Source organism: Perognathus longimembris, chromosome 2 (genome assembly GCF_023159225.1).
Source record: "Perognathus longimembris pacificus isolate PPM17 chromosome 2, ASM2315922v1, whole genome shotgun sequence".
Taxonomy (NCBI): Eukaryota; Metazoa; Chordata; class Mammalia; order Rodentia; family Heteromyidae; genus Perognathus; species Perognathus longimembris.
The window spans coordinates 59,882,301-59,904,970 of record NC_063162.1 but is presented as its reverse complement, the minus strand read 5'-3'; the positions used below and the strand labels follow the sequence as shown (position 1 = coordinate 59,904,970).

Below are 22,670 nucleotides of genomic sequence, written 5' to 3'. Positions count from 1 at the left end.
CCAAGGGGACATCCTCAGAAAAACTTGGATATATGTCGAAATGAACTCCAGGAAATGGAGACAAGAGGATTTTTTTCTTTTTTGCTGTTTTTGTTTTCTTTTTGTTTTGTTTGTCTATGTCTTTGGGAGGCAAGGAGGGGCACAGAAATGGAGAGACAATGGGTGAACCAAATGCAGCAGTGGTACTCACTGGACACTATGTTGAAAATGAACTATGTAATTTGTGAGTGGGATAGAAGGGAAAGTCTGGGGAAAAGTAAGGGCCTTGTGACATTATCCAAAAAGAAATGTACTCCTTGCCTGACTTATGTAACTGTAACCCCTCTACTTTTAGCATTTTCAAATAAAAATAATTTTCAAAAAAAACTGTTGTATGTAGACTGAAAGTGTCCACACATTCTTCTTGTCATAGCTCTCTAAAGAATGCAGAATAAGCCAGGCACTGGTGGCTCACGCCTGTAATCCAGGCTACTCAGGAGGCTGAGATCTGAGGATTGTGGTTCAAGATAGCCCAGGCAGGAAAGTCTGTGAGACTCTTTAATAAATTACTCAGAAAAGGCCAGAAGTGGCTCTGTAGCTCAAGTGGTAGAGTGTTAGCCTTGAGCCAAAACTGCTTAGGGACAACACCCAGGCCTTGAGTTCTAGTCTCAGGACCTACACACACACACACACACACACACACACACACACACACACACACACGGAGTATAAGAGTATAATGATTTGCAGTTTTTTCAACTATCAAGCAGAGGTGCTTTAAGGGGTAGAGAGGATGGGCGTGGCTTCAGTGAAAACATCTTCTAAAGAGGAAATGACCCTCTGCTGAGATGTGGGTAACCATGGGAGTCCCAGAACCTGTTTCCCACGAGTGCCAAGGGACCAGTGGCATGTCTTTTTTCACATGTACACATACGTGGGATACATTTTAATTTTAAATCAAATGTAATAAGAAAACAACAGGTCAGGTGCCAGTGGCTCACCCCATAATCCATGCTACTCAGGTGACAGAGATCTGAGACTCCTGGTTGGAAGCTAACCCAAGAAAGGAAAATCCATGAGACTTTATCTTCAATTAATCACCAAACAAACAAACAAACCAGAAATGGAGATGTGGCTCAAGTGGTAGAGCACCAACCTTCAGTGAAAAAGCCAAGTGATAGTGTGAAGTCCTGAATTCAAGCCCTTTACCAAAGTGTGCGCTCTCTCTCACACACACATAATCACACACACACACTCACCCACCCCCACACACACACACATCAGCTTACTATAAAATAGTATACTCATGTTACTGCATCTCTTGATGCGAAAGACCTAACAATGCTTTCCTCAGGCTTTTCCCATCCGTGAGCAGCATGTAACTGTACTGAGACACTGCTGGCCTCGTATTTGAGTCAAGCTAGGTACATGGAAAGGGCTCAGGGGCCTGGGGGAGCGGGGGAGAAAGTGGGGGTCAGCAAAGGGAGCCCAGAGGGCAGGAGCCCACCCTGTGGAAGAGCACAGAGGAAGGAACAGTGGTACAGTGACACCGAGAGACAGAGTGCAAAGGAGAATGTCATCCAAAGCCATCAGCATGGCCAAGGCAGAGGAAGAGCTGGGCCTGGAGAGAGCAGAGTGACTAGGGAAAGCCGCCATTGTCAGAACCAGCTTGCAAGTCATTTTCAAGAAACAGGAACCATTGGGTAAGCAATCTGAAGCTCAAAACACCTGTTCTCCACATGATAAAAGATTGTACTCCTGCGGAGTGCCTGTGGCTCGTGCCTGTAATCGGAGCTACTCTGGAGGCTGAGATCTGAGGACTGAAGTTCAAAGACAGCCTGGACAGAAGTGTCCTAGGGAGATTCTTATCTCCAATTAGCCACCAGAAAACTAGAAGTGGCACTGTGGCTTAAAGTTGTAGAATACTAAGCTTGAGCAAAAGAGCTCAGGCACAGTGCCCAGGCCCTGAGTTCAAGCCCCAGGACTAGAAAAAAAGAAAAGCTTGTGCTCCTGGTCCGTCAGGGCTCAGAGTTTAGAGCAGGAGCACCTCTGGGCCACCGGCCCAAATAAAACCAAGTTCTACTTTTCCACATGACGTCTGGTCTCCCATAACAAGAGAGCTTGCAAACGGAGACCGAAAAGGGCAAAAACTTCTCCCAGACTGAGAGTCTGCTCCAGAAGCAAGCAAGGTCTGGGCCTCACTCACCTGCACAAACATCCTTTGACCTTGAACGTCCTTCTCTAAGAGCTCCTCCTCCCCCAGAGGAAAGGCGAAAAAGAGGTAGAGACACTGCAGGAGCAGGGCAGGCAGTCCAGACTCTGCCACTCTGCCCAGTGTCTCCTGCAAAGGAAAAGTGTATATATTACACATGGGGAGGGAACTCACACCCAGGACCCCAGACTGTGCCCATCTGCCATGGGGACCATGGGACATCGACTCCTCTCTGGGCTCCAGGTTCCCAAGTGTAAAATGCAACTCAGGGCCTGGAAGCTGTCCTTTAGCTTCTTCACTCAAGGCTGGTGATTTACTACTTAAACAACAGCTCCATTCCAGCCTTATGGTAATTAATTGAAGGTAAGAGTCTCACAGACTTCCTTGCCCAGGCTAATTTGGAATCACCATCCTTGGATCTCAGCCTCCCAAGTAGCTGGGATTACAGGTGGGAGCCACCATGCCCACCAGCCAATGAGTCAGGGTTGGCCCTGGGCGGAGGGAGGCTCACAGCTTGGAACTCACCATGTCTGTCCCGGTGAGCAGGCACGTGGCCTTGAGGAGCAGGTAGCGATCCTGGTCTGCCTCTCCTTTCCACCGAAGCAGCTGCCCTGCTGCCACTCGTGCTTGCTCTGCAAGGAAGTGTCCCAGCGGGTGGGTGCCCCCTGCTGTCCACCCATGAGACAGGCCTGTGGAGACCGCAGGCCTCCACCACGGCACCCCCACGGCCACCCCCATCTATATTAACTGTAACCTTACCCACATCACCACTTCCTGTTTAGCCCCTGACATTGCAGTGACCCCCGTGATGCACCCTGCACTCCAGTGCTTCCCTCCCCTCCGAGCCAGCAACCAGCTCCAGGGCGGGCTCGCAGTGGAGGAGGCGCGGCCGGAGACCATGGAGGGACGCCAGCTGCCGCCTCACCTCTGAACACACACGTGTGTGCACGCACTGGAGCCTGCGTGAACATTGCTGGGTGCATCTGTGTGTCCAGTGCATATCAATGTCTCTGTGTGCAAGTGTGCGTGTGCAACATGACTCATGTCCATGTGCTCAAGTGGGGAGTCCAGCAGTCCTCAGCCCACTCCCCTGCCAGCTCCTCTCTGTACCCATCACCCAGCCCCACTGCTCCGTGGGCATGGACCGCTCAGGAGACTGGGAGGGTCTGCAGCTCTACAGCTGCTCCCCACAGCTGCTCCCCACAAGTGCTCCCCACAGCTGCTGCCGCAGGTGGTCCCCACAGCTGCTCCCCGTAGGTGCTCTCCACAGCTACTCCATACAGCTGCTCCCCACAGCTGCTCCCCATAGCTACTCCATACAGCTACTCCATACAGCGGCTCCCCACAGCTACCCCATACAGCTGCTCCCCACAGCTGCTCCCCATAGGTGCTCCCCACAGCTGCTCCCCACAAGTGCTCCCCACAGTTGCTCCACACAGCTCCTCCCCATGGGTGCTCCTCACAGCTGTTCCCCGCAAGTGCTCCCCACAGTTGCTCCCCACAGCTGCTCCCCATAGGTGCTCCCCACAGCTGCTCCCCCACAGGTGCTCCCCACAGCTGTTCTCCACAGATGCTCCCCATAGCTGCTCCCCATCATCACCCCGTACCTGCAGGCTTCCCAGTGAGGGCTTTCTGTACTTCTTGGGCAAGCTGGTGGGAGACATCTTCTGCCAGCCTCTGGAGACTGGGAAAGCAGATGATGCCCACTGAGTGCTCCCAGGCCTGAGATGTAACAAGAAGCATGTGGTGAGAGCAGTCATCGAGGGCAGCCTGAGTGTCCTCCCTCCCTCCCTCCCATCCAGACCCAGCCAGGCTCACCCCAGAGGCCAGTGGACCCCACCCAACAGCCCCAACCATGACCCCACACCATCGCTACCAGGTCTTCCTGCTTCTTGCTGGCTGCAGACCCATTGCCCGCTGCCCTTGGACACCTCCCACAAAAGCCACGCTCCTGAGACATCAAACACAAAGGACCCGGGCTTGCTGCTCCTGTGTCCGGAGGACAGCCCTTCCCAACTGTCCACATGGAAGTCCCCAGCCACTCTCCGCGTCTCCCTTTCCCACCTCCCTTCCCAACCCAGTGCTACATTTCACCTATTCTCCTCAACAATGTCTTAGTCCTTTTGTTGTGGCTATAACAAAATGCCTGACATTGAGTACTTTTTCATATTAGAAATGTTCTTGGCCGGTTTATTTTCCTGAGAGAAGATGGAGAAATTTTCAGGGTTTTTTTTTTCCTTCTCATTCTAACCTTTCAAGCTTTCATTGTGTTACTGATCTGAATGAACATTACTTGTGTTAAGAAATTTGAATGGAGGGTTGGGAATGTGGCTTAGCAGTATGGTGCTTGCCTAGCATGTCTCAGCACCACATAAACCAAGAAAGCCTGAAATGGCACTTTGACTCCAGTGGTAGAGTGCTAGCCTTGAGCAAAAAAGAAGCCAGGGACAGTGCTCAGGCCCTGAGTTCAAGTCTCAGGACTGGGGGAAAAAAGAAAGAAAGAAATTTGAATGGAAAGAAATGTGTTACTAATTTAGTTTGGCATTTATTTATTTTTGTGCTAGTACAGGGGCTTGAACTTGGGACCTGGGTGCTGTCCCTTTGTGCATTTACATGCTTGCCAAATATGCCTGCTACCTGAAAACCAGAAAAAAAGGGGAAAAACCAATCAGTCTTTGGGGCTTGGAATTTGGGGGGCAAGAAGCTTTTCTTCCTCAGGACCAACACACTCTGCTACCAAATCTTTCTAGCAAATTCCCTCACCTCCCTCCCCATACTGGCAAACCCTTCAAAGACCAATTTGCAGGCAGTTGACTTAGAAGCATCTATATTGTCTCTGCGGCCCTGGGACTCCAGGAGGCCCGCTACAATAAAGCAAATTGGGCCACTGCGACTTGGACAGTAATTGTAGTTGTAGCTGGTGCTCCCCAGGCTGGGGCTCCTTCCTGGGACTGCCGTGGCCACTCTGGAGCTGCCTTAACTCTTTCTGGCCACCAGGGGGCTGTTTGCTTTGCGGAGCCAATCATCGGCGGAATGGTACCTTGGAGACCCCAAAGAGTTAAGACAGCTTTCAAAAGACCCTAATTTTCCCCTCAACCTGGGACTAGCATGCTGGGAGAATATTACCCAATATTTTTATAAAACTTTTATTTACTGGCATTATCTAAGCTACACCATCATGCCTTGTGCCTATCCCCTCTTGTACAAGAAAGAGAAAGAAAATGGTGTTCTGGTCTCCAAGGGAAAAATAAAGAGTAATAAAATCTCTTGTGGAGTTGTAGGGAAAATGGGAGACTGGAAGGAGGGCCCCAGTGTGTGTGTGGGGGGGGGGGGGCCCAGTGTGTGTGTGTGTGTGTGTGTGTGTGTGTGTGTGTGTGTGTGTCCTGGGGCTTGAATTTATTGAACTTAGGGCCTGGGTACTGTACCTGAGCTTTTTTGCTCAAGTCTAGCATTCTACCCTGTGAGCCACAACTCCACTTCTGGCTTTTTGGTGGTTATTTGGAGATAAGAGCCTCATGGATTTTCCTGCCTGAGCTGGGTTTGAACCACAATCCTCAAATCTCAATCTCCTAAGTCGCTGAGATGACAGGCCACTAGCGCCTGGCTGGAGCCAAGCTTTTGAATGACCAAAAGTCCTGGTTGCTTTGGAGCCTGGCCAGTGTGACTGCTGTTCCATTACAGTAGAACTTGGGGCTGGGGAGATTGGGGTTGTCTTTAAGAGAGCACCAAGCCATTTCTGAGACTTCACATGAGGTTTCCCTGTGTGTGACACAGTGAACAATCTCCTATATAATTTTTTTTAAAAAATACTCGTTTACCAAAGCTTTGCTAAAACAACAAAAAGGTTATTTCTCCAAAGTGGGAGCCGGGCACTGGTGACTCGTTCCTATAAGCATAGCTACTCAGGAAACTGAGATCTGAGGATTGCAGTTCAAAGCCATCCCAGGCAGGAAAATCCATGAGATTCTAATCGCCAATGAATCACCAAAAAGCCAGAAGTAGAGGTGTGGCTCAAGTGTTAGAATGCTAGCCTTGAGCAAAAACACCTTAGGAATAGCGCCCAGGCCCTGAGTTCAACCCCAGGTAATTACACACACACACACACACACACACACACAGAGTGATAAATTGCATTTCAGAGCTCACTGAAAGGTCAGAAGTCAGGAGTGAATGGGGAAGGCACCTGCCCTCTGTGCCCACTCTCACACCACGCTGGAAAATAATTGCTGGAGACAGAGAGGAAAAAAGAGGGTGATTGGTGCATATGATTGAAGTGCATTATGTATGTGCCCATGTACATATGAAAATATAATAAAACCCACTAAAAACTGTTTTAAAGTGGGAGAAATGAAGTTTAAGAAAGAATAATAGAGTGGAGTGAGTTGATCAAAGAACATTATATGTCTTAATGGAAATATCCCAATGATACCCCATTGTATAATTCATTTATGCTAATTTTTTAAAAAATAAAATATTTACTGGTCATACTTGCTATTATGTTTAATGCTACCTAGCATTCTTCAATTGTCAATTTGATACACCTCTCTGAATTTAATCCACCTTCCAATAACATAAACTTTATACCACTAGATGGTAATCAGCCTAACAGTAGGCACGAGAGAGAGAGAGAGAGAGAGAGAGAGAGAGAGAGACAGATAGACAGAAAATAGATGTGCTTATCTTTACTTCGCTCAGCTAAGCTAACTTGGCCAAAGAGATTTACTTCCAAGATGGCACACCCACATGTGTGGGAACTGGTATTGGCTGAACACGTTCCTCTGCCTATAGGCTTTTACTCCTTATTATGTAAGAAAAAGCATGAAGCTGGATAGTGGTGGCTCACACCTGCAATCCTAGCTACTCAGGAGGCTGAGACTGAGGATCATAGTTCAGAGCCAGCCAGGCAGAAAAGTCTGTGAGATGCTTATCTCCAACAAACTACTCAGAAGAAGCTAGAAGTGCAGCTGTGGCTCAAATGGAAGAGTGCTAGCCTTGAGCTCAAGGACAGTGCCCAGGCCCGAAGTGCAAACCCCAGGATGGGCACAAAAGAAGAAGAGGAGGAGGAAGAGGAAGAGAAGAAGAGGAGAAGGAAGAAGAGGAGGAGGAAAAAGGGAAAGGAGGGAAGGCAGGAATTAGGAACACAGATTCAAAGATAGGACAGACTTCCTGTATTGTAGGGAAGACTAGAAATCCACTTCCAGCACCTACTGTATCTCCCTTTTCTCCAATGGGGTCCCATGTCCTGGGTTGCCTGGTCCATACACTGAGGAATTCTGCACTCATTTCTGAGCATTCTCCATCTTGCTTCGTATTTTCTTTCCAAGTTTGAGTTCTAAGGAGAATCTTTAACAAATCTTCTGTCACTCTAGGTCTCCTGGCCTGCTATCGCCGAGTATCTTTCCCTGCACTGTGTGAGGCCCTGAAGTGCTCTGGTTCACTGGAGCAAACTCGCCTGAAGCCAAGCAGCTGACCCTGGGTGCTAAAGGAATGTCTTCTGCTCTCAACATGATGTCCTGTGGTGGGGAAAGTTCTAAGTAAGACCAAAGCCCAAGGGGTTTTTTTTGGCAGGCAAAAAGCAAGAATCTTTTGACCCCCTTCCTAAAAATATTCCTTACAGTTGGGTGCCAGTGGCTCACACCTGTAATCCTATAATACTCAGGAGGCTGAGATCTGAGAATCATGGTTCAAAGCCTGTGCAAGAAAATTCCATGAGACTCTCATCTTCAATTAAGTACCAAAAAGCTGAAGTGGAGCTGTGGCTCAAGTGGTAGAGCACTAACCGTGAACAAAAATGCTCAGAGACAGCACCCAAGCTGTTTGCCCCAGGACCAGTACACACACACACACACACACACACACACACACACACACACACACACACACCTTCCTTCCTCTGTATATTACAAAAGTCACTGGCCTGTATTTCCTCATATGTAGTGTAACAGGGCCTCTCCCCTGTCTGTACCACCCTGCAGTCCGCTCTCTGAACATCAAGTGTGTAGGAGTGACAAATCTTTCTGTGCCAAAGGGAAAAGTAAGTCCTACCCTGCTACCCAAAGTCCTGGGAGAGGAAAAGACAAGCCAGATATGCCTGGTGCTATCACGCCTAGCATGGGCAGCTGAGCTGGGCAGATGACTCAGGGCAGGTTCTACTCCTGGCTCACCACTAGGCGACACTGGCCAAGTTACTCAACATCTGCAAGGCTCTCTCCTCACCCTCCTCATGAGGTTACTGTCAAGACTTGCAGACCTGTAAAGTGTCTGCTTACCAGTGAGAGCTTGGGTCTCAGTGGCAATAACTTCTTACCTGGATGTCAAGGTGTTTAAGTCTTTTTTTTTTCTGATTATGGGGCTTGAACTCAGGGCCTGGGTACTGTCCCTGAGCTTTTTTGCTCAAGACTAGCACTCTATCATTCAAGCTGCAGCTCTACTCCAGCCTTTTTGCTGGTTAATTGACTTTCCTGCCAGGACTGGCTTTGAACTGTAATCCTCAGATCTCTGCCTCCTGAGTAGCTAAGATTATAGATGTGAGCTACCAGTACCAGGCAAGTGGAGCTTGAACTCAGAGCCTGTACACTGTCCCTTAGCTTTTTCACTCAAGGCACAGGCTTTTCAGGCCTGTTTTTTTTTTTTTTCACTTGAACTCAGGACGTGGGAGCTGTCCCTAAGCTTTTCCTCAGACTAGCACCTGAGCCACAGCTTTCCGGTGTCTAACTGGAGATAAGAATCTCATGGGAGGCTGGGGAGATGGCCTAGCAGTAAAGTGCTTGCCTCATATACATGAAGCCCTGGGTTCGATTCCTCAGCACCATATATATAGAAAATGGCCAGAAGTGGCTTTGTGGCTCAAGTGGCAGAGCGCTAACCTTGAGCAAAAAAGAAGCCACGGACAGTGCTCAGGCCCTGAGTCCAAGGCCCAGGACTGGCAAGGAAAAAAAAAAAAAGAATCTCATGGATGTTCCTGCCTGGGCTGGCTCTGATCCGTGAAGCCCACAGCTCAGCCTCATGAGTAGCTAGGATGACAGGTGTGAGCCATTGGTACCTATCTTATGTCTTATGTCTTAGCTCTTCCCCATGCTCACCATTTGAACTTTAGTATCAGCATTTCAGCCCAGTTCCCTTCATTGCTGTTACATGTCTTCTCAAGTTACAATGTACCTTGGGGAAAGTGTACCAAGTATATCCCACCCGCTGACCATCATGTCTCAGCAACAGGCATTCTCCTCATGACCACAAGTCCAACCAACAGGGGAGCTGTGGCTCGCCAGTCTGTCCAGCATGGGATGAAAGATCAAACCCCACAGCACTAGTTCATGAAAAGAGTGTACATTTAAAGTCAGAGTCCAGTTCCAGCTGAATGAACATAACTTCTATACTATCAAAAAATGAAAAGCCATAAATCAAGCCATCATAAATCAGTTACAATCTAACACAGTTTGGGTATCATTGATTAAAAAAAAAAAAAAAAACAGGAAGATGGCATTGTCCAAAAAAGAAAGGAAGGAGGGAAGGAATAAAAGAAGGAAGGTACTCTTTACCTGAATTATGTAACTGTAACCCCTCTGTAGTAACAATCTTTAGAATAAAAAACAAAATAGGACCCAGGCACTGTTGGGTCATACCTATAATCCTAGGTACTCTGGAGAGGAGGCTGAGATCTGAGGATCACAGTTCGAAGCCAGCCCATGCAGCAAAGTCCAAGATAAGAAAATCTCCAGTTAACCAACAACAACCAAAAAGAAGTGGAGGTGTGGCTCAAGTGATAGAGCTCCAGCCTTGTGAAAAAAAAACAAGCCAATGGAGGCAAGACCTTGAGGTCAAGCTCCAATACTGACATAAATGAATGAATGAATGAATAAACAAGAAGAAAAATAAACAAGAAGAAGTAAGGAGGAGGAAGAGGAGGAGGAGGAGGAAGAGGAGGAAGAGGAAGAGGAGAAGAAAGAGAAGAAGAAGAAGAAGAAGAAGAAGAAGAAGAAGAAGAAGAAGAAGAAGAAGAAGAAGAAGAAGAAGAAGAAGAGGAGGAGGAGGAGGAGGAGGAGGAAGAGGAGGAGGAGGAAGAGGAGGAGGAAGAGGAGGAGGGGGGAGGAGGAGGGGGAGGAGGAGGGGGAGGAGGAGGAGGAGGAGGGGGAGGAGGAGGAGGAGGAGGAGAAGGGGGAGGAGGAGGGGGAGGAGGAGGAGGAGGAGGAGGAGGAGGAGGAGGAGGAGGAAGAGAAAGATAGAAGGGGATGTGATATTATGTCAGAATGGAGACATTGCCCAATTTGCCCTAGCTAAGATCTGTCTTCTGAAGAGGTGAGATGGGCACTGGTTGCAGAAGAGAGCCTGCCATGCTGAATCACAACTTGATTTCAGACTCACCCTTCAGGGTGGCTCCGTGTTTAGAGTTCTTGTTCTTGAGACTTCATTTGACTTTCCTATTGCCCAGCCAATGACTAAACTCTAGAATGGATTAGCGGCAGTGCACTCATTCCTCAACTCCAGAGACAATGGACTAAATCTTTTCTATCTACATTCAAGCCAAGCCCACCTCTGAACCAGTCCAACAGTTACAGCAAGTATGCATGCACTGGGACAGAAATAAGAAGAAAGGGTTCCCTTGCTGTGTGTTTGCAGAAGTCACATTTAAGAGAAAACCAAATAGAAACTGGTCCAGAGGAGATGTTGAGGGACAACTTCACTGGTCCATTAGAATGATTAGAATGCATAAGAAAGACATTTCTGCATAAGAAAGAAATATCTAGAAGCCAGGGCACCAGCAGCTCACACCTGTAATCCTAGCTAATCAGGAGGCTGAGATCTGAAGATCTTGATTTGAAGCCATCCCCATCAGGAAAAACTGTGAGACTCTTATCTCCAACTATCCAAAAAGCCGCAAGTGGAGCTGTGGCTCAAGTGGAAGAGTGCTAGCCTTGAGCTAAAGGAGCTAAGGGACAGTGCCTAGGCCCTGAGTTCAAGCCCCAGCACTAGCACTAGGAAATAAAAAGAAGAGAGTGATGAGAAGCTTGTAATATTCTGATTCTACAGTATTCATCAGAGGCGGGTTCTAAGGACCCAAAGCAGCTGTGTCAGCAGCACAGGGCATCATGGAGTCAGGAGTGCACCTGGACAGCTTGTACCCAGATGGCGAGGGGTGGGGCCTGTTGGGGGAAAGGTTGTACATGCTTTTGCTGGGCTGGTGCTGTCACTATCACTGTAGTTAGTAATTTGCTCAAGGATACACAGCACATAAGCAACAGAACCAGGCCCTGAACCCTGCTGTGTTTAACCCAAAAGCCTGTATGTTCAAAGACAGAACCAGGATGCCTCCAATTACTGAGGCAGTGTTTTGGAATCACAGATCAACATCAAGGCTCAGTTGTGACAAGATCAGCTTGCCAGCTCAAATGCCTGCAGGGTAAGACAATACAAATGAGCAATGAGATTCAGTAAAGGATGCCAGAGCTGGAGACCGAGGCAAGAACACAGACGCAGACCGGCTTCTCTTGACGTGGATACCAGAAGCCAGGCACTGGCAAATCACACCTGTAGTCCTAACTACTTAGGAGGCTGAGACTCAGGGATCACAGTTCAAGGCCAGCCTGGGCAGAAAACTGTGAAACTCTTCTCTCCAACGAAAGGCTGGAAGTAGAGCTATGGCACAAGTGGTAAAGTGCCAGCCTTGAACAAAAAATGCTCAGAGACAGTGCCCAGGCCCTGAATTCCACTACCAACACATACACACACACACACACACACACACACACACACACACACACACACACACGCTTTGTAAAGAACTCTGACCTTTAAAAACAAGGGGAGAAGATTCAACAGGCTCTTCTGATGTTCATCTGGGCTCTTGTTCTTCAATTGCTGGTGTTCCAGAAACTTCCTTTCCAGCATGTCCCAGAGGGCAGTGGGGCCCGGGGACTGTTCTCCCTGTATGCAGTCAGGCTCCTCAGCAGTGGCCTCGCCTTCGCTGTCAGAATGTGGGTCCTCAGGTCTGGCTTTGGCCTCCATGCTGGACAAGGCAGATCTGAATACAGAACAAACAACTGTGAATGAAAAGTCCTGCCACGTCACTTCCTAGTGACTGGCTGTGGGCAAGGAACCGTGATCATTCAGTTCAGTTTCCACTGAAGACACTTCCTCCAAGAAGCTGAAACTGATCTAAATAAGGAAGACTTTTTAAGGAGGTAACCGAATGATTTATTACTTAAAATAACTTGAGACTTTTTAAAGTCATTTTTATTTTTATTGTGATGTACAGAGGGATTACACTTACATAAGTCAGGTCATGAACACATTCCTTTTTGGACAATGTTACCCCTTCCCTTGCTCTCTCCCAGTTTTTCCCTCCCGGCCCCACCTACAAGTTCATTTCAATATAGTGTTCAGTGAGTGCCACTGCTGCATTTGTTCGCCCTTTGTCCTTCCATTTCTGTGCCCCCTTAGACTCCCAAAGACAGATAGGTGAACAAACAAAACAAAAAGAAAAAAGGAAAAACCTCGTTTCCGTTTCCTGGAGTTCATTTGCGTTGCGTCTTTGTGTTCCTCTCCTAAGCGTATCCTCCTTTGGTCTCACCGTGTGTGAATGGCTAGAGTTCTGTATAATTTATCATGTCCCAGTGTATTTTAGATCTAGCTTCCACGTATGAGAGGAAACAGATGCCATTTATCTAAACAGATGCCATTTATCTCTGAGCTTGGCTTACCTCACTTAACATGATTTAGTCTAGGTTCATCCATTAAGGAAGGCTTCTTTAAAAGTGATTCAAGCTGGGCTTGGTAGCTCTGGCCTATAATCCTAGCTACTTGGGAGGTGGATATCGGAAAGACTGCACTTTGAGGCCAGCCCTGGGGGTTGGGTAGCAAAGTCCCACGTCAACCAATTGCTGCTGCTGTGGTACCCTATGGTGTCACTGAAGTTATTGGGAAAGCATAAATAGGAAAATTGCAGTCCAGGGCTTAAATATGAGACTCTATTAAAATAAATAACTAAAGCAAAAAGGACTAGGGTGTAATTCAAGTGACATATAGTGTGGGCCTAATAAGTTCAAGCTTGTGAGTTCAGATCCCTGTACAGAGAGAGAGAGACAGAGAGACAGAGAGAGACAGAGACAGAGACAGAGACAGAGCACTCCCCCCACTCCCTGCTGGAGCTGAGCCAGGCTTGCTGAACTGAAACACTTGACTCACCTACACTGAGACACAGAAACTCAAGAAACAAGAAATGGAGACAAATGTGGATCTGTGAGATTACCTGGCACGGTGGTCTGACTCAAAGATCAAGCTGTGGCCAAAGCCTCCGGCCTCCACCCAGTACGTATGCTGGCTTCAGTTTTGTTTGTAAGAGGAAGGAAAAGTAGGGAGTCGTGTCCCGGGTGAGGCAAGTGAGGTAAGGATGGTGAGAAGAAACCACTCTACCCCACACCTCTACCTTGCAGGGCCCTGTGCAGCCCCCAGCTGCTTTGTACCCAGAACCTAGTGGGACGAGCCAGGGAGGGGGGCTGCAGGAGAGCTCAGTAATGCCAGGAGCAGAGCAGGCCCTTCTCCTTGGGTACAAGATTTAAAGAATACCAAAAAGAACAAGACAGCCAGGCACTGGTGCTCATACCTGCAATCCTAGCTACTCAGGAGACTGAGATCAGAGGATCATGGTTTGAAGCCAGCCCTGGTAGGAAAGTCTGGTAACTCCTATCTCCAATTAACCAGCAAAATGTTGGAAGGGGGTTGGGGGCTCAAGTGGTCAAATCCTGGCCTTGTGCAAAGAAGCTTAAGGACCACACAACAACAGAGTAATAGTCCTGGCCAGCTGGGCACTGGTGCTCAATCCAGTCAACTTCCTCTGCATGGTTCTAAGCAGCCTTGATTTTCCTTCATTCATAGTCAGATCTTTCCTCAGGACATCACCTTTATAATAACACTAAATTTAAAAAAAATCAGATCCTAGCCTGGCACACATGTGGCCACATGTGTAGTCCTAGCAATTCAAGAAGTTGAGATCTGAAGATCACAGTTCAAAGCCAGCCCAAGCAGAAACATCTACGAAACTTTTATCTCCAATGAACTTCCAAAAATTCAGAAGTGGTGTATGTAGTATGGATCTCAAGTGGTAGAAGCCTAGAGCACAAAAGCTCGGGGACAGCGTCCAGGCCCTGAGTTCAAGCCCCAGGGCCAGCACAAAAAATCCAACAACAAAAACCCAGATCCTTCCTGGTTGTATGTCAAAGATTCAAGCATCCCTGGTCTGTGTCAGCAAAGACCTGGCCTCTGCCTAGAACTCTCCAGAAAGAAGGAGGAGTGTCGCAGCCCAAAAAATATGTGCAGAATGGGACGAGCACTGCTTCTCTCTTCTTCCCTTTCATGTTGTCAGGAACTCACCAGTTGGAATCAAGTGGGAAGAGGAGGCAGGCAGGGAGACAGGGCTGACCCTCGTGATGGATGCACCTGTGCCCACACGTTATGAGTCCATGCAGCCGGGGCAGCATGAGTGTGGGAGAATGCTGGGTCACAGTAGGCATCCGTGCACCTACCTAACATGCCTTCAAACACACAGGAGGCCAAACAAGCCTGACACTCACCCTTCCTCGCGGGAATATAGAGTAGGATAGCTACTTTGAAAAAGCAGCTGGGCCATTTCTAAGAATGGCTGAATATGTACCCAACGATTTGTACTCCTGAGTCAGCTATGCAAGGGTCATGGAAATGTAACAGACAAAATCCTACACGCTTATGTATAGGAGCTCTATTTATACCTTCCAAAACTTAGAGAGAAAAAAAAAACAACAACTCATGAATTGTCCTTCAATGGTAAGGGAAGAAACAAATTCAGCACCTCACAGTGGAATCCTTCTCAACAACATAAAAGTCAAGTGCTGGTAGCTCACGCCTATAATCCTAGCTACTCAGGAGACTGCAATCTGTGGATCACAGTTTGAAACCAGCCCAGGCAGGAAAGTCCATGAGATTCTTATCTCCAATTAACTACCGAAAAGTGGAACTGTGGCTCAAGTGGTAGAGCACTAGTCTTGAGCACAAAAATTCAGAGACAATGCCCAAGCCAGGATCTGATGGCTCACACCTGTAATTCTAGCTACTCAGGAGGCTGGGATCTGAGGATTGAGATTCAAAGCTAGCCTATAAAGAAAAGTTTATAAGACTCTTGTCTCCACTTAAGGGCCTGGGACAATACCCAGGCCTGAGTTCAAGCCCAGTCCCAGCACAAAAAAGGAAGAAAGGAAGGAAGGAAGGAAGGAAAGAAGGAAGGAAGGAAGGAAGGGAAGGAGGGAGGGAGGGAGGGAGGGAGGTCATACCACAAGCCACAGTCAGGGCTTTTTCACTGTGTGTGTATGTGTGTGTGTGTGTGTATGTATGTGTGTGTGTTCAGTGTTTTAGTATATAGCTATGAAGTGGATCTCAAAGGTCTTATGTCAAATGACAGGGGCCAATGTCACAAGCCCCTTGATGTCTTCTTCCTTCCTGTGACATTTATGAAATGACAGGGATTCCTACAGGATGTGGTAGGGGCACCAGAGCACAACCTTGGAAAGGCTGGAGGAAGGAAAAGACAAAAGAGGGCACATGGAGCTCACACTGGTGGAATGAGGGCTGTGAGGTTTCTTTGTAAGCACTCCAACAAGGCAGCACAAGACTTGTGCATGCCTTGCATGATGGTGGCCAGTCTGCAGGTGGCACCCACAGTGAACAGCTGAGACCTTCGGCTCCATGCCTGACCCTCAGGAGAATAGAATTGGTCCCCAAATGTCAACACATATCACATCACCTAGACTGCAAAAGCCAAGGTTTCTGGAACTAGTCTCCAGTTTCCAGTTGAGCAGGTCTACATGTGGCCCAAGAATTAGTGTCTCCAACAAGTTCCCTGGTGGTACTGAGGCAGCTGCTCCAGAGACATAATTTAGAGGAGCACTAAGGCCCACATCTGAAGAACCATGAGGAATCACCCCTGATGACCACCAGAGATCACCCCTGAAGTCCACTAGGAACCACAGCACAGCTGAAGGACCACCAAGGACCACATGTGGAGGACCACTAGAGATCATCCCTGGGGACTGCTAGGGACCTGGAGGACCACCAAGGATTACACGTGGAAGACCACCAGAGATCACACTAGATGACCACTAGAGTGAAGAATAAAGACAGCCACTGCATGTGAGTGCATGTCCAGTGTCTGAAGAGTGCTGTCTCTCGTCTTGGATCTCCCCCATGGAACCACTGCCACACACAGCCCCATCATGCTGCACCCTGCTGTCATGGCCAGTCTTTGGGGTCCAGCATCAAGGCCAGGTAAGCTGTTCTAGTCCCACTGAAGACCACTTCTCTGCTTCTTTCCCTGGCCTGAGTCTATCTAGTCCTGAGTGGACATCAGGACACAAACATGGCCATACAGGGATGGACAGCTCCTCAAGATCTGGCCATCTTGAGGAAAAAGTAGAATCCAACATGGCAGACCTATGGAAGAGCCAAGAGTGGCTCAGAAGACAGAGCCAGAGAAACAGAGGAAGGGGCAGGGAAAGGCGATGTCCTGCATGTCCAGCTTTTCAGGTATAACAAACCAAGGGACAAGACATCACCCCTGGACTTAGTCTTGCAGCAGATGCCCTGTCTACTTCCATCCACATTACCCATATTCTCCAGTAAGCAAGCATCTCACTGTTCACCCAGGTCGAGGGCCAGGCACACCTGTGGGCAGAGATCAGTGGAGCTCAGGATCTTCACACAACTCCAGAGTGAGGCTGGAGCAGTTCAGGCTATCCCACAAGTTCAGAAACACCTCATCAAGACTGAGATGGAGACTGCTCTGGCAGGAACCAGGCAAAGGGGCAGAAACTTTCACTGAAGCTCAACACTTCCCTTTTCTGCTTCAGGCTGTGGTGCTCCCCGCTAGCACACACCTCCATGGGTTCTGCAGGCTGGATGGGTGGGCGGGGGGGGGGGGGAGGGATGTACACAGGGACTCTTTGCGCTCTACAGAAGAAGCTGGTTTTATAGAAGGGGGTGGGGTGCAAGTCCTGGGGCATAAACTCAGGACCCGGGTGCTAACCTTGACTTTTTGCTCAAGGCTAGTGCTTTACCATGTGAGCCACAGCTCCACTTCCAGGTGTTTTGGTCATTAGTTGGATTTAAGAGTCTCCTAGACTTTATTACCTGGGCTGGCTTTAAGCCATGATCCTTAAATATCATCACCCTAAGTAGCTAAGATTGGAGGCTTGAGCCATTAGCACCCAGTGTCCATCCAATTTTTTAAGTGTAGCTAGGATTTTTTTTCTTTTGTGTCCTAGTATTAGGGCTTGAACTCAGGGCCTGGGTGCTGTCTCTGAGCTCTTTTGCTCAAGGTTAGCACTTTACCATGTGAACTACAGCCCCACTTCTGGCTTTTTGGTGGCTAATTGGAGATGTGAGTCTCTTGGACTTTTTCTGCTCCAGCTGGCTTTTAACTGTGATCCTCAGATCTCAGCCTCCTGAATAGCCAGGACTGCAGACATGAGCCACCAGCACCCAGTGACGAACTGGTTTTATATCTCCATATTTGGACCAACTTCCATATTGCTTAGAATGGTGAGGGAGTGGTTCCCATGAATAAGGATCCCTCAGCTTAGCTACTGTGGAGACAAGGATGCAAAGACACAGGCAGCAGACAGCACAGAGAAGCAAGCTCATCCTCTAATCAGGCTTCTCTCAGGATGGAAGCCAAGATGGTGGCTTGTCCTCCTGAGATATCCATCCATGGCCCACTGTAGATATGTGAATATCTACTCATCTCTGTTGGGACACTGACATTCTCTAGAGGTGGTAGAAAATTGGTAAGATGGGTGACAGTTATTTCCAGTACATGTAGAGACAAAGAAAGACTCCAAGAAATCCAGATTCAAAATGCAAGGAAGGCCAGGTGCCAGTGGATCACCCCTGTATAATCCTAGCTATTCGAGAGGCTGAGATCTGAGGATGGAGGTTCAAAATTAGCTCGGGCAGGAAAGTCCATGAGATGCCTGCTTATCTCCAATCAACCACCAAAAAGCTGGAAGTAGAGCTGTGGATCAAGTGATAGAGTGCCAGCCTTGAGCAAAAAAAACCCTCAGGGACAGCACCCAGGCCCTAAGTTGAAGCCTCAGGACCAGCACACACACACACACATACACACACACACACACACACACACACACACACATTTCATTGGCTCCCATGTCCTCTACAGCCATTCCCAAGCTCCAGGCTGTAGTCCATATGATCACACACACACACACACACACATACACACACACACACACACACCTTCCCTCTCTAATGTCCCACTTGGCACCCCTAATGGAGTCTGGTCACTGACTTTCTGCCTCTCTTTAGTTAGCTGCTTCTCCTGGAAGCCTCTGCTTCCGCTACTCATCTATATCTCACTGTCTTCCCAGCACAGTTCTATGGCTGCCGATCCCATTTCAAACTCGTCCCTCCAGTGGGCAATCAGGAGATTAGAAGCGGCCAGCAGCAGCAAGTGCCAGCCCTTTCCACTTTCCAAGTCTGCTAACACAGATCCTCCCATAATTATCACAGGCAGTGAGTGGGGTGAACTCACCATCTCTACGTGCAGGTGTCAAGGGAACACCTGGGGCTTGGGATTAAATGTTGCTCCTGCAGGGGGTACATAGTTCTGCAGAGTCAAACAGAATAAAAGTCCACCTGGTGTAATTCCAAAATTGACCCTTCCAGTCCCACTATCTGCAATACCTGCGTCTCTCACTTCATCACTTTCTTCTTTATGCTATCATTACTCGTGGATAGGCTTTCTCTTTCGCACTCCTGTTTTCACTCCATTAAGTTTTTATCACTTATGACATGTCACAGTGATATAACTAAGTACATCAAAAATGAGACTAGCCAGGTGCCAGTGGCTCAAGCCTGTATGTAATCTTAGCTAGTCAGGAGGCTGAGATCTGAGGATAGAGGTTCAAAACCAGCTTGGGCAGAAAAGTCCATGATGCACTTGTCTCCAATCAACCAGCAAAAATCCAGAAGTGGGATTGTGGCTCAAATGGTTGAGCACCAGCCTTGAGTGAAAAAGTCAAGCAAGTATGGTAGGCTCTGAGTTCAAGCCCCAGTACTAGGACAGAATGAAAGGAAAGGAAGGAGAGAAGGAATGGGGGAAGGAAGGATAGAAAGAAGGAAGGAAGCAAACAAGCAAGGAAGAAAAGGTGGGCAACAAGAAAACAGAAAAAAGCAACAGTGAGGATCTTTCATCTTTAATAGCATCTGAGGTGTGGCACAGGGGTGTCTGTATTTCCACCTCGTCTGCCCCTTGGCTGTGTCTCTTCTACATTGCCTGTGTTCCCAGATCCACCACGTTCATCCCAGGGCCTCCGCATGGGGAAATGGAAGGACCCTCCCTGGCCTGACCCCACCCCCCAACTCTCTGGCTGATCCCCAACTCTCCCCTTTTCCAGTCTGCCACTCCAGCCTCTGGGCCGCCTGCTTCAGATCACTGAGCTCCGGGGCTACAGGTCTCCTCTTCAGGTCTCCTCCCCAGGGTTCCAGCCTCCCCTGGTCTCCCTACCGACTGCCCTCACACTTACCTCACCCCACAGCACTGAGCAACAGGCTGCTGCCCACTCATGGACCTTTTGCTAGCTCCTGGCAGGGAGAAGAGTGGCCTCTTAATAATTTTTTAAGATATTTTATCCTTATTATTAAGGTGTTATAGAGAGGGATTACCATTCATAAGTCAGGTAATGAATACTTTCCTTTCTTAGGACAATGGCATCCCTTCTTTCACTTTCCCCCAGTTTTTCCCTCCCATCCCTGCTCACAAGTTACATGTCTTTTTCCACAGAGTGTCCACTGAATAGCATAGCTTTAATAAGTATTTGAGCATTTAAATGATGTAAACCAGGAACTAGTGGCTCAATCCTATAATCTTATCTATTTAGAAGATTGAGATTTGAGGATTGCAGTTCAAAACCAGCATGGGCTGAGTAACCCAAGAGACCCGTACCTCAATTAACCACCAAAAAGTCACAAGTTGGAAATGTGGCCCAAGTGACAGAGCACCAGCCTTGAGCAATAAAAGCCAAATGAGTGTGTGGGGCCCTGAATTCAAGCCCCAGTACTGGCACAATTAAGCAAACAAATAAAGCTGGACACTGGTGGCTTACACCTGTAATCCTAGCTACTCAAGAGGCTGAGATCTGAGGACCACAGTTTAACCAGCCTGGGCAAAAAAGTCCATGAGCTTCTTATTTCTAATTAATTCCCAGAACACCAGAAGTAGAGCTGTGGCTCAAAGTGGTAGAGCACTAGCATTGAGAAAAGAGCTCAGGGACAGCATCCAGGGCCCGAGTTCAAGCCCCAACACCAGCACAATTAAATAAATAAATAAATAAATAAATAAATAAATAAATAAATAAATAAAGTAAATGCAGATAAAATCAAAGTGTTCCACAGAAAAGGCAGCACACAAAATCTGTAGGTATTGCTGCCAAAAGGTTGAGACAAAGGATTAGTTCAGTGTTCTAGAAGATTCAATGTGGGGAGAAAGAGAAGAGCCCATCCTCAATGAGGCAGGCAGTTCTGTGTATTCAGAAAATGTCCGCATTTCAAAAGTTGGATGTGGTCGCTCAGATGAAGGAACTGAGCTCAAAGCATCATCCACTCACCAGACCCCCAGCCCAGTGAGGGGCTGGCCAGCTCTCCTGATGGCTGCTCGGGAATGGCCTGGCCTCTCAGTGCTCTCTGGGGCTGCACAGGGGCTGGGTGAGGTCAGTGTCACACTCGCAGCTAGGCCAGGCCAAGGCCAGCCCTCCTGAGCCTTGGCAGGTCATGGTGCTCGGCAAAGCTGTGGGAAAGGCTCCACAGTGACAAGCCCTCTGGCCGACATGGGCGCAGAGTGAATCTGACCACACACTTCCTGCCATGAGGCAAACCAGCCAGCACTATGGACCTTCCGGGAGGCCCCTAGCAGGCCCCACCCTGACCCATGGTCACCCCCCTCAGCCCACCTTGACCAAGAACAAAGTGAACTACCTACCTGGGGAAGTGGCAGTCAGGACTCAAAGGTGTTAAATGATGCAGCTGCCTCCATGCTGGCCACAGCCCCCCAGGCGCCAGTGGAAGGGGACCCAGCCCTGCCTATCAGCCATGACGGTTTCACTATGAATTGGTCATGGAGCTGGGTCTCTGCTCATTTCCTGGAGAAAGCAGAAGTGAGGAGTTGCCAGATGCCTGACTCTGCCTACCCCCAACCATGACCACACTGCATGACTGATGGCTGGTTGACTTTGCCAAGGGCCCCTGGGGCTCTGGTGTGTGTGTGTGTGTGTGTGTGTGTGTGTGTGTGTGTGTGTGTGTGTGTGTATGTATGTGTGCACACACACACGTGGTCAAGCAATGCCAGGTGAAGGCAAGGACAAAAAGGGAAAGCTAAACTCAACATACCCGAATTCTGTATCTGATAGTCACTAATATCTATCCGTTGTGGGACCAGCAGCACCTGCTGAGCCTCCAGGCCAGTGAGGACTTTTAGGTGAATGGAAGTTAGAGGTCACATGTCAAGCACATTCCTGGACATCACATGAGCTCCCCAGCCCCCTCCCACCAGGCTCAGAGGTTCTCACTTCTATTTCTTCCTCCTTAACCATCAGATCAAACTTGAGTCACCAATGGAAGGTGTCAGATGTCCAACTGTCAACAATGGGACCACCATAATGACCAAAGGAATTCCAGATGACAAGATGGAGGTCCCTGAATCCCAGTGCCTGAGTCTCAACTCCGTGGAGTACCTGAGGTGAAATCACACCACATCCTGTGCCAGTGGATATCATTCCTGTGCCCTTTGAGAAGCCAGGGCTGCTACACAGGCAAGGGGGTTGATGGCACTGACAACCTGTCTGCAGAGGTGCAAGGCAGCCCATTGTCTGCCTCTATTGCCCTGGACCAACAGAGCTCATGTGACTGATCAGAAGGATAGGCAACGGTAGCATGACCTGTTATGACACAGTGGGGTCCAAGATCTGTGTTAAGATTAAGACAGCATTTGTGAGGAAACCTCAGCCCATCAATTCACAGTTGTTAGTAGAGGGCAGTCAAAATGAGAGATGTGTCCAGTTGAAATCTGGACCGTGAGCCCAGGATGGAGCTGCACGAGGAGAGAAGATGAGAAGAAAAAGACCCATGAAGGACACATCAAGACCAAAATTCTGAAAATCAAAATGAAAGGATTGTCTTTAAAAAGAAATATTACGGGCTGGGGATATGGCCTAGTGGCAAGAGAGCTTGCCTCGTATACATGAGGCCCTGGGTTCAATTCCCCAGCACCACATATACAGAAAAAGGCCAGAGGTGGCGCTGTGGCTCAAGTGGCAGAGTGCTAGCCTTGAGCAAAAAGAAGCCAGGGACAGTGCTCAGGCCCTGAGTCCAAGTCCCAGGACTGGCCAAAAACAAAACAAACAAACAAACAAAAAAAGAAATATTACATATAGGGGAACAAAATCGT

General features: G+C 48.4%; 1 protein-coding gene across 2 annotated transcripts in view; it reads right to left on the bottom strand.

Moving 5' to 3' along the window:
* The window catches only part of Wdfy4 (WDFY family member 4), a 268,449-nt gene extending 247,116 nt beyond the window's left edge, over positions 1–21,333 (bottom strand). For both annotated transcript variants that reach the window (XR_007209958.1, XM_048339220.1), the window contains exons 1-5: positions 21,207–21,333; positions 11,978–12,209; positions 3,799–3,913; positions 2,717–2,823; positions 2,186–2,320 (exon numbers count right to left, since the gene is read on the bottom strand). Coding sequence is in view for 1 of the 2 variants with exons in the window: in XM_048339220.1 (XP_048195177.1) it covers positions 2,186–2,320; positions 2,717–2,823; positions 3,799–3,913; positions 11,978–12,193 (573 nt within the window). In the remaining variant the exon portion in view is untranslated. The remainder of the gene's footprint in view (positions 1–2,185; positions 2,321–2,716; positions 2,824–3,798; positions 3,914–11,977; positions 12,210–21,206) is intronic.
* Positions 21,334–22,670: the final 1,337 nt, after the last annotated feature.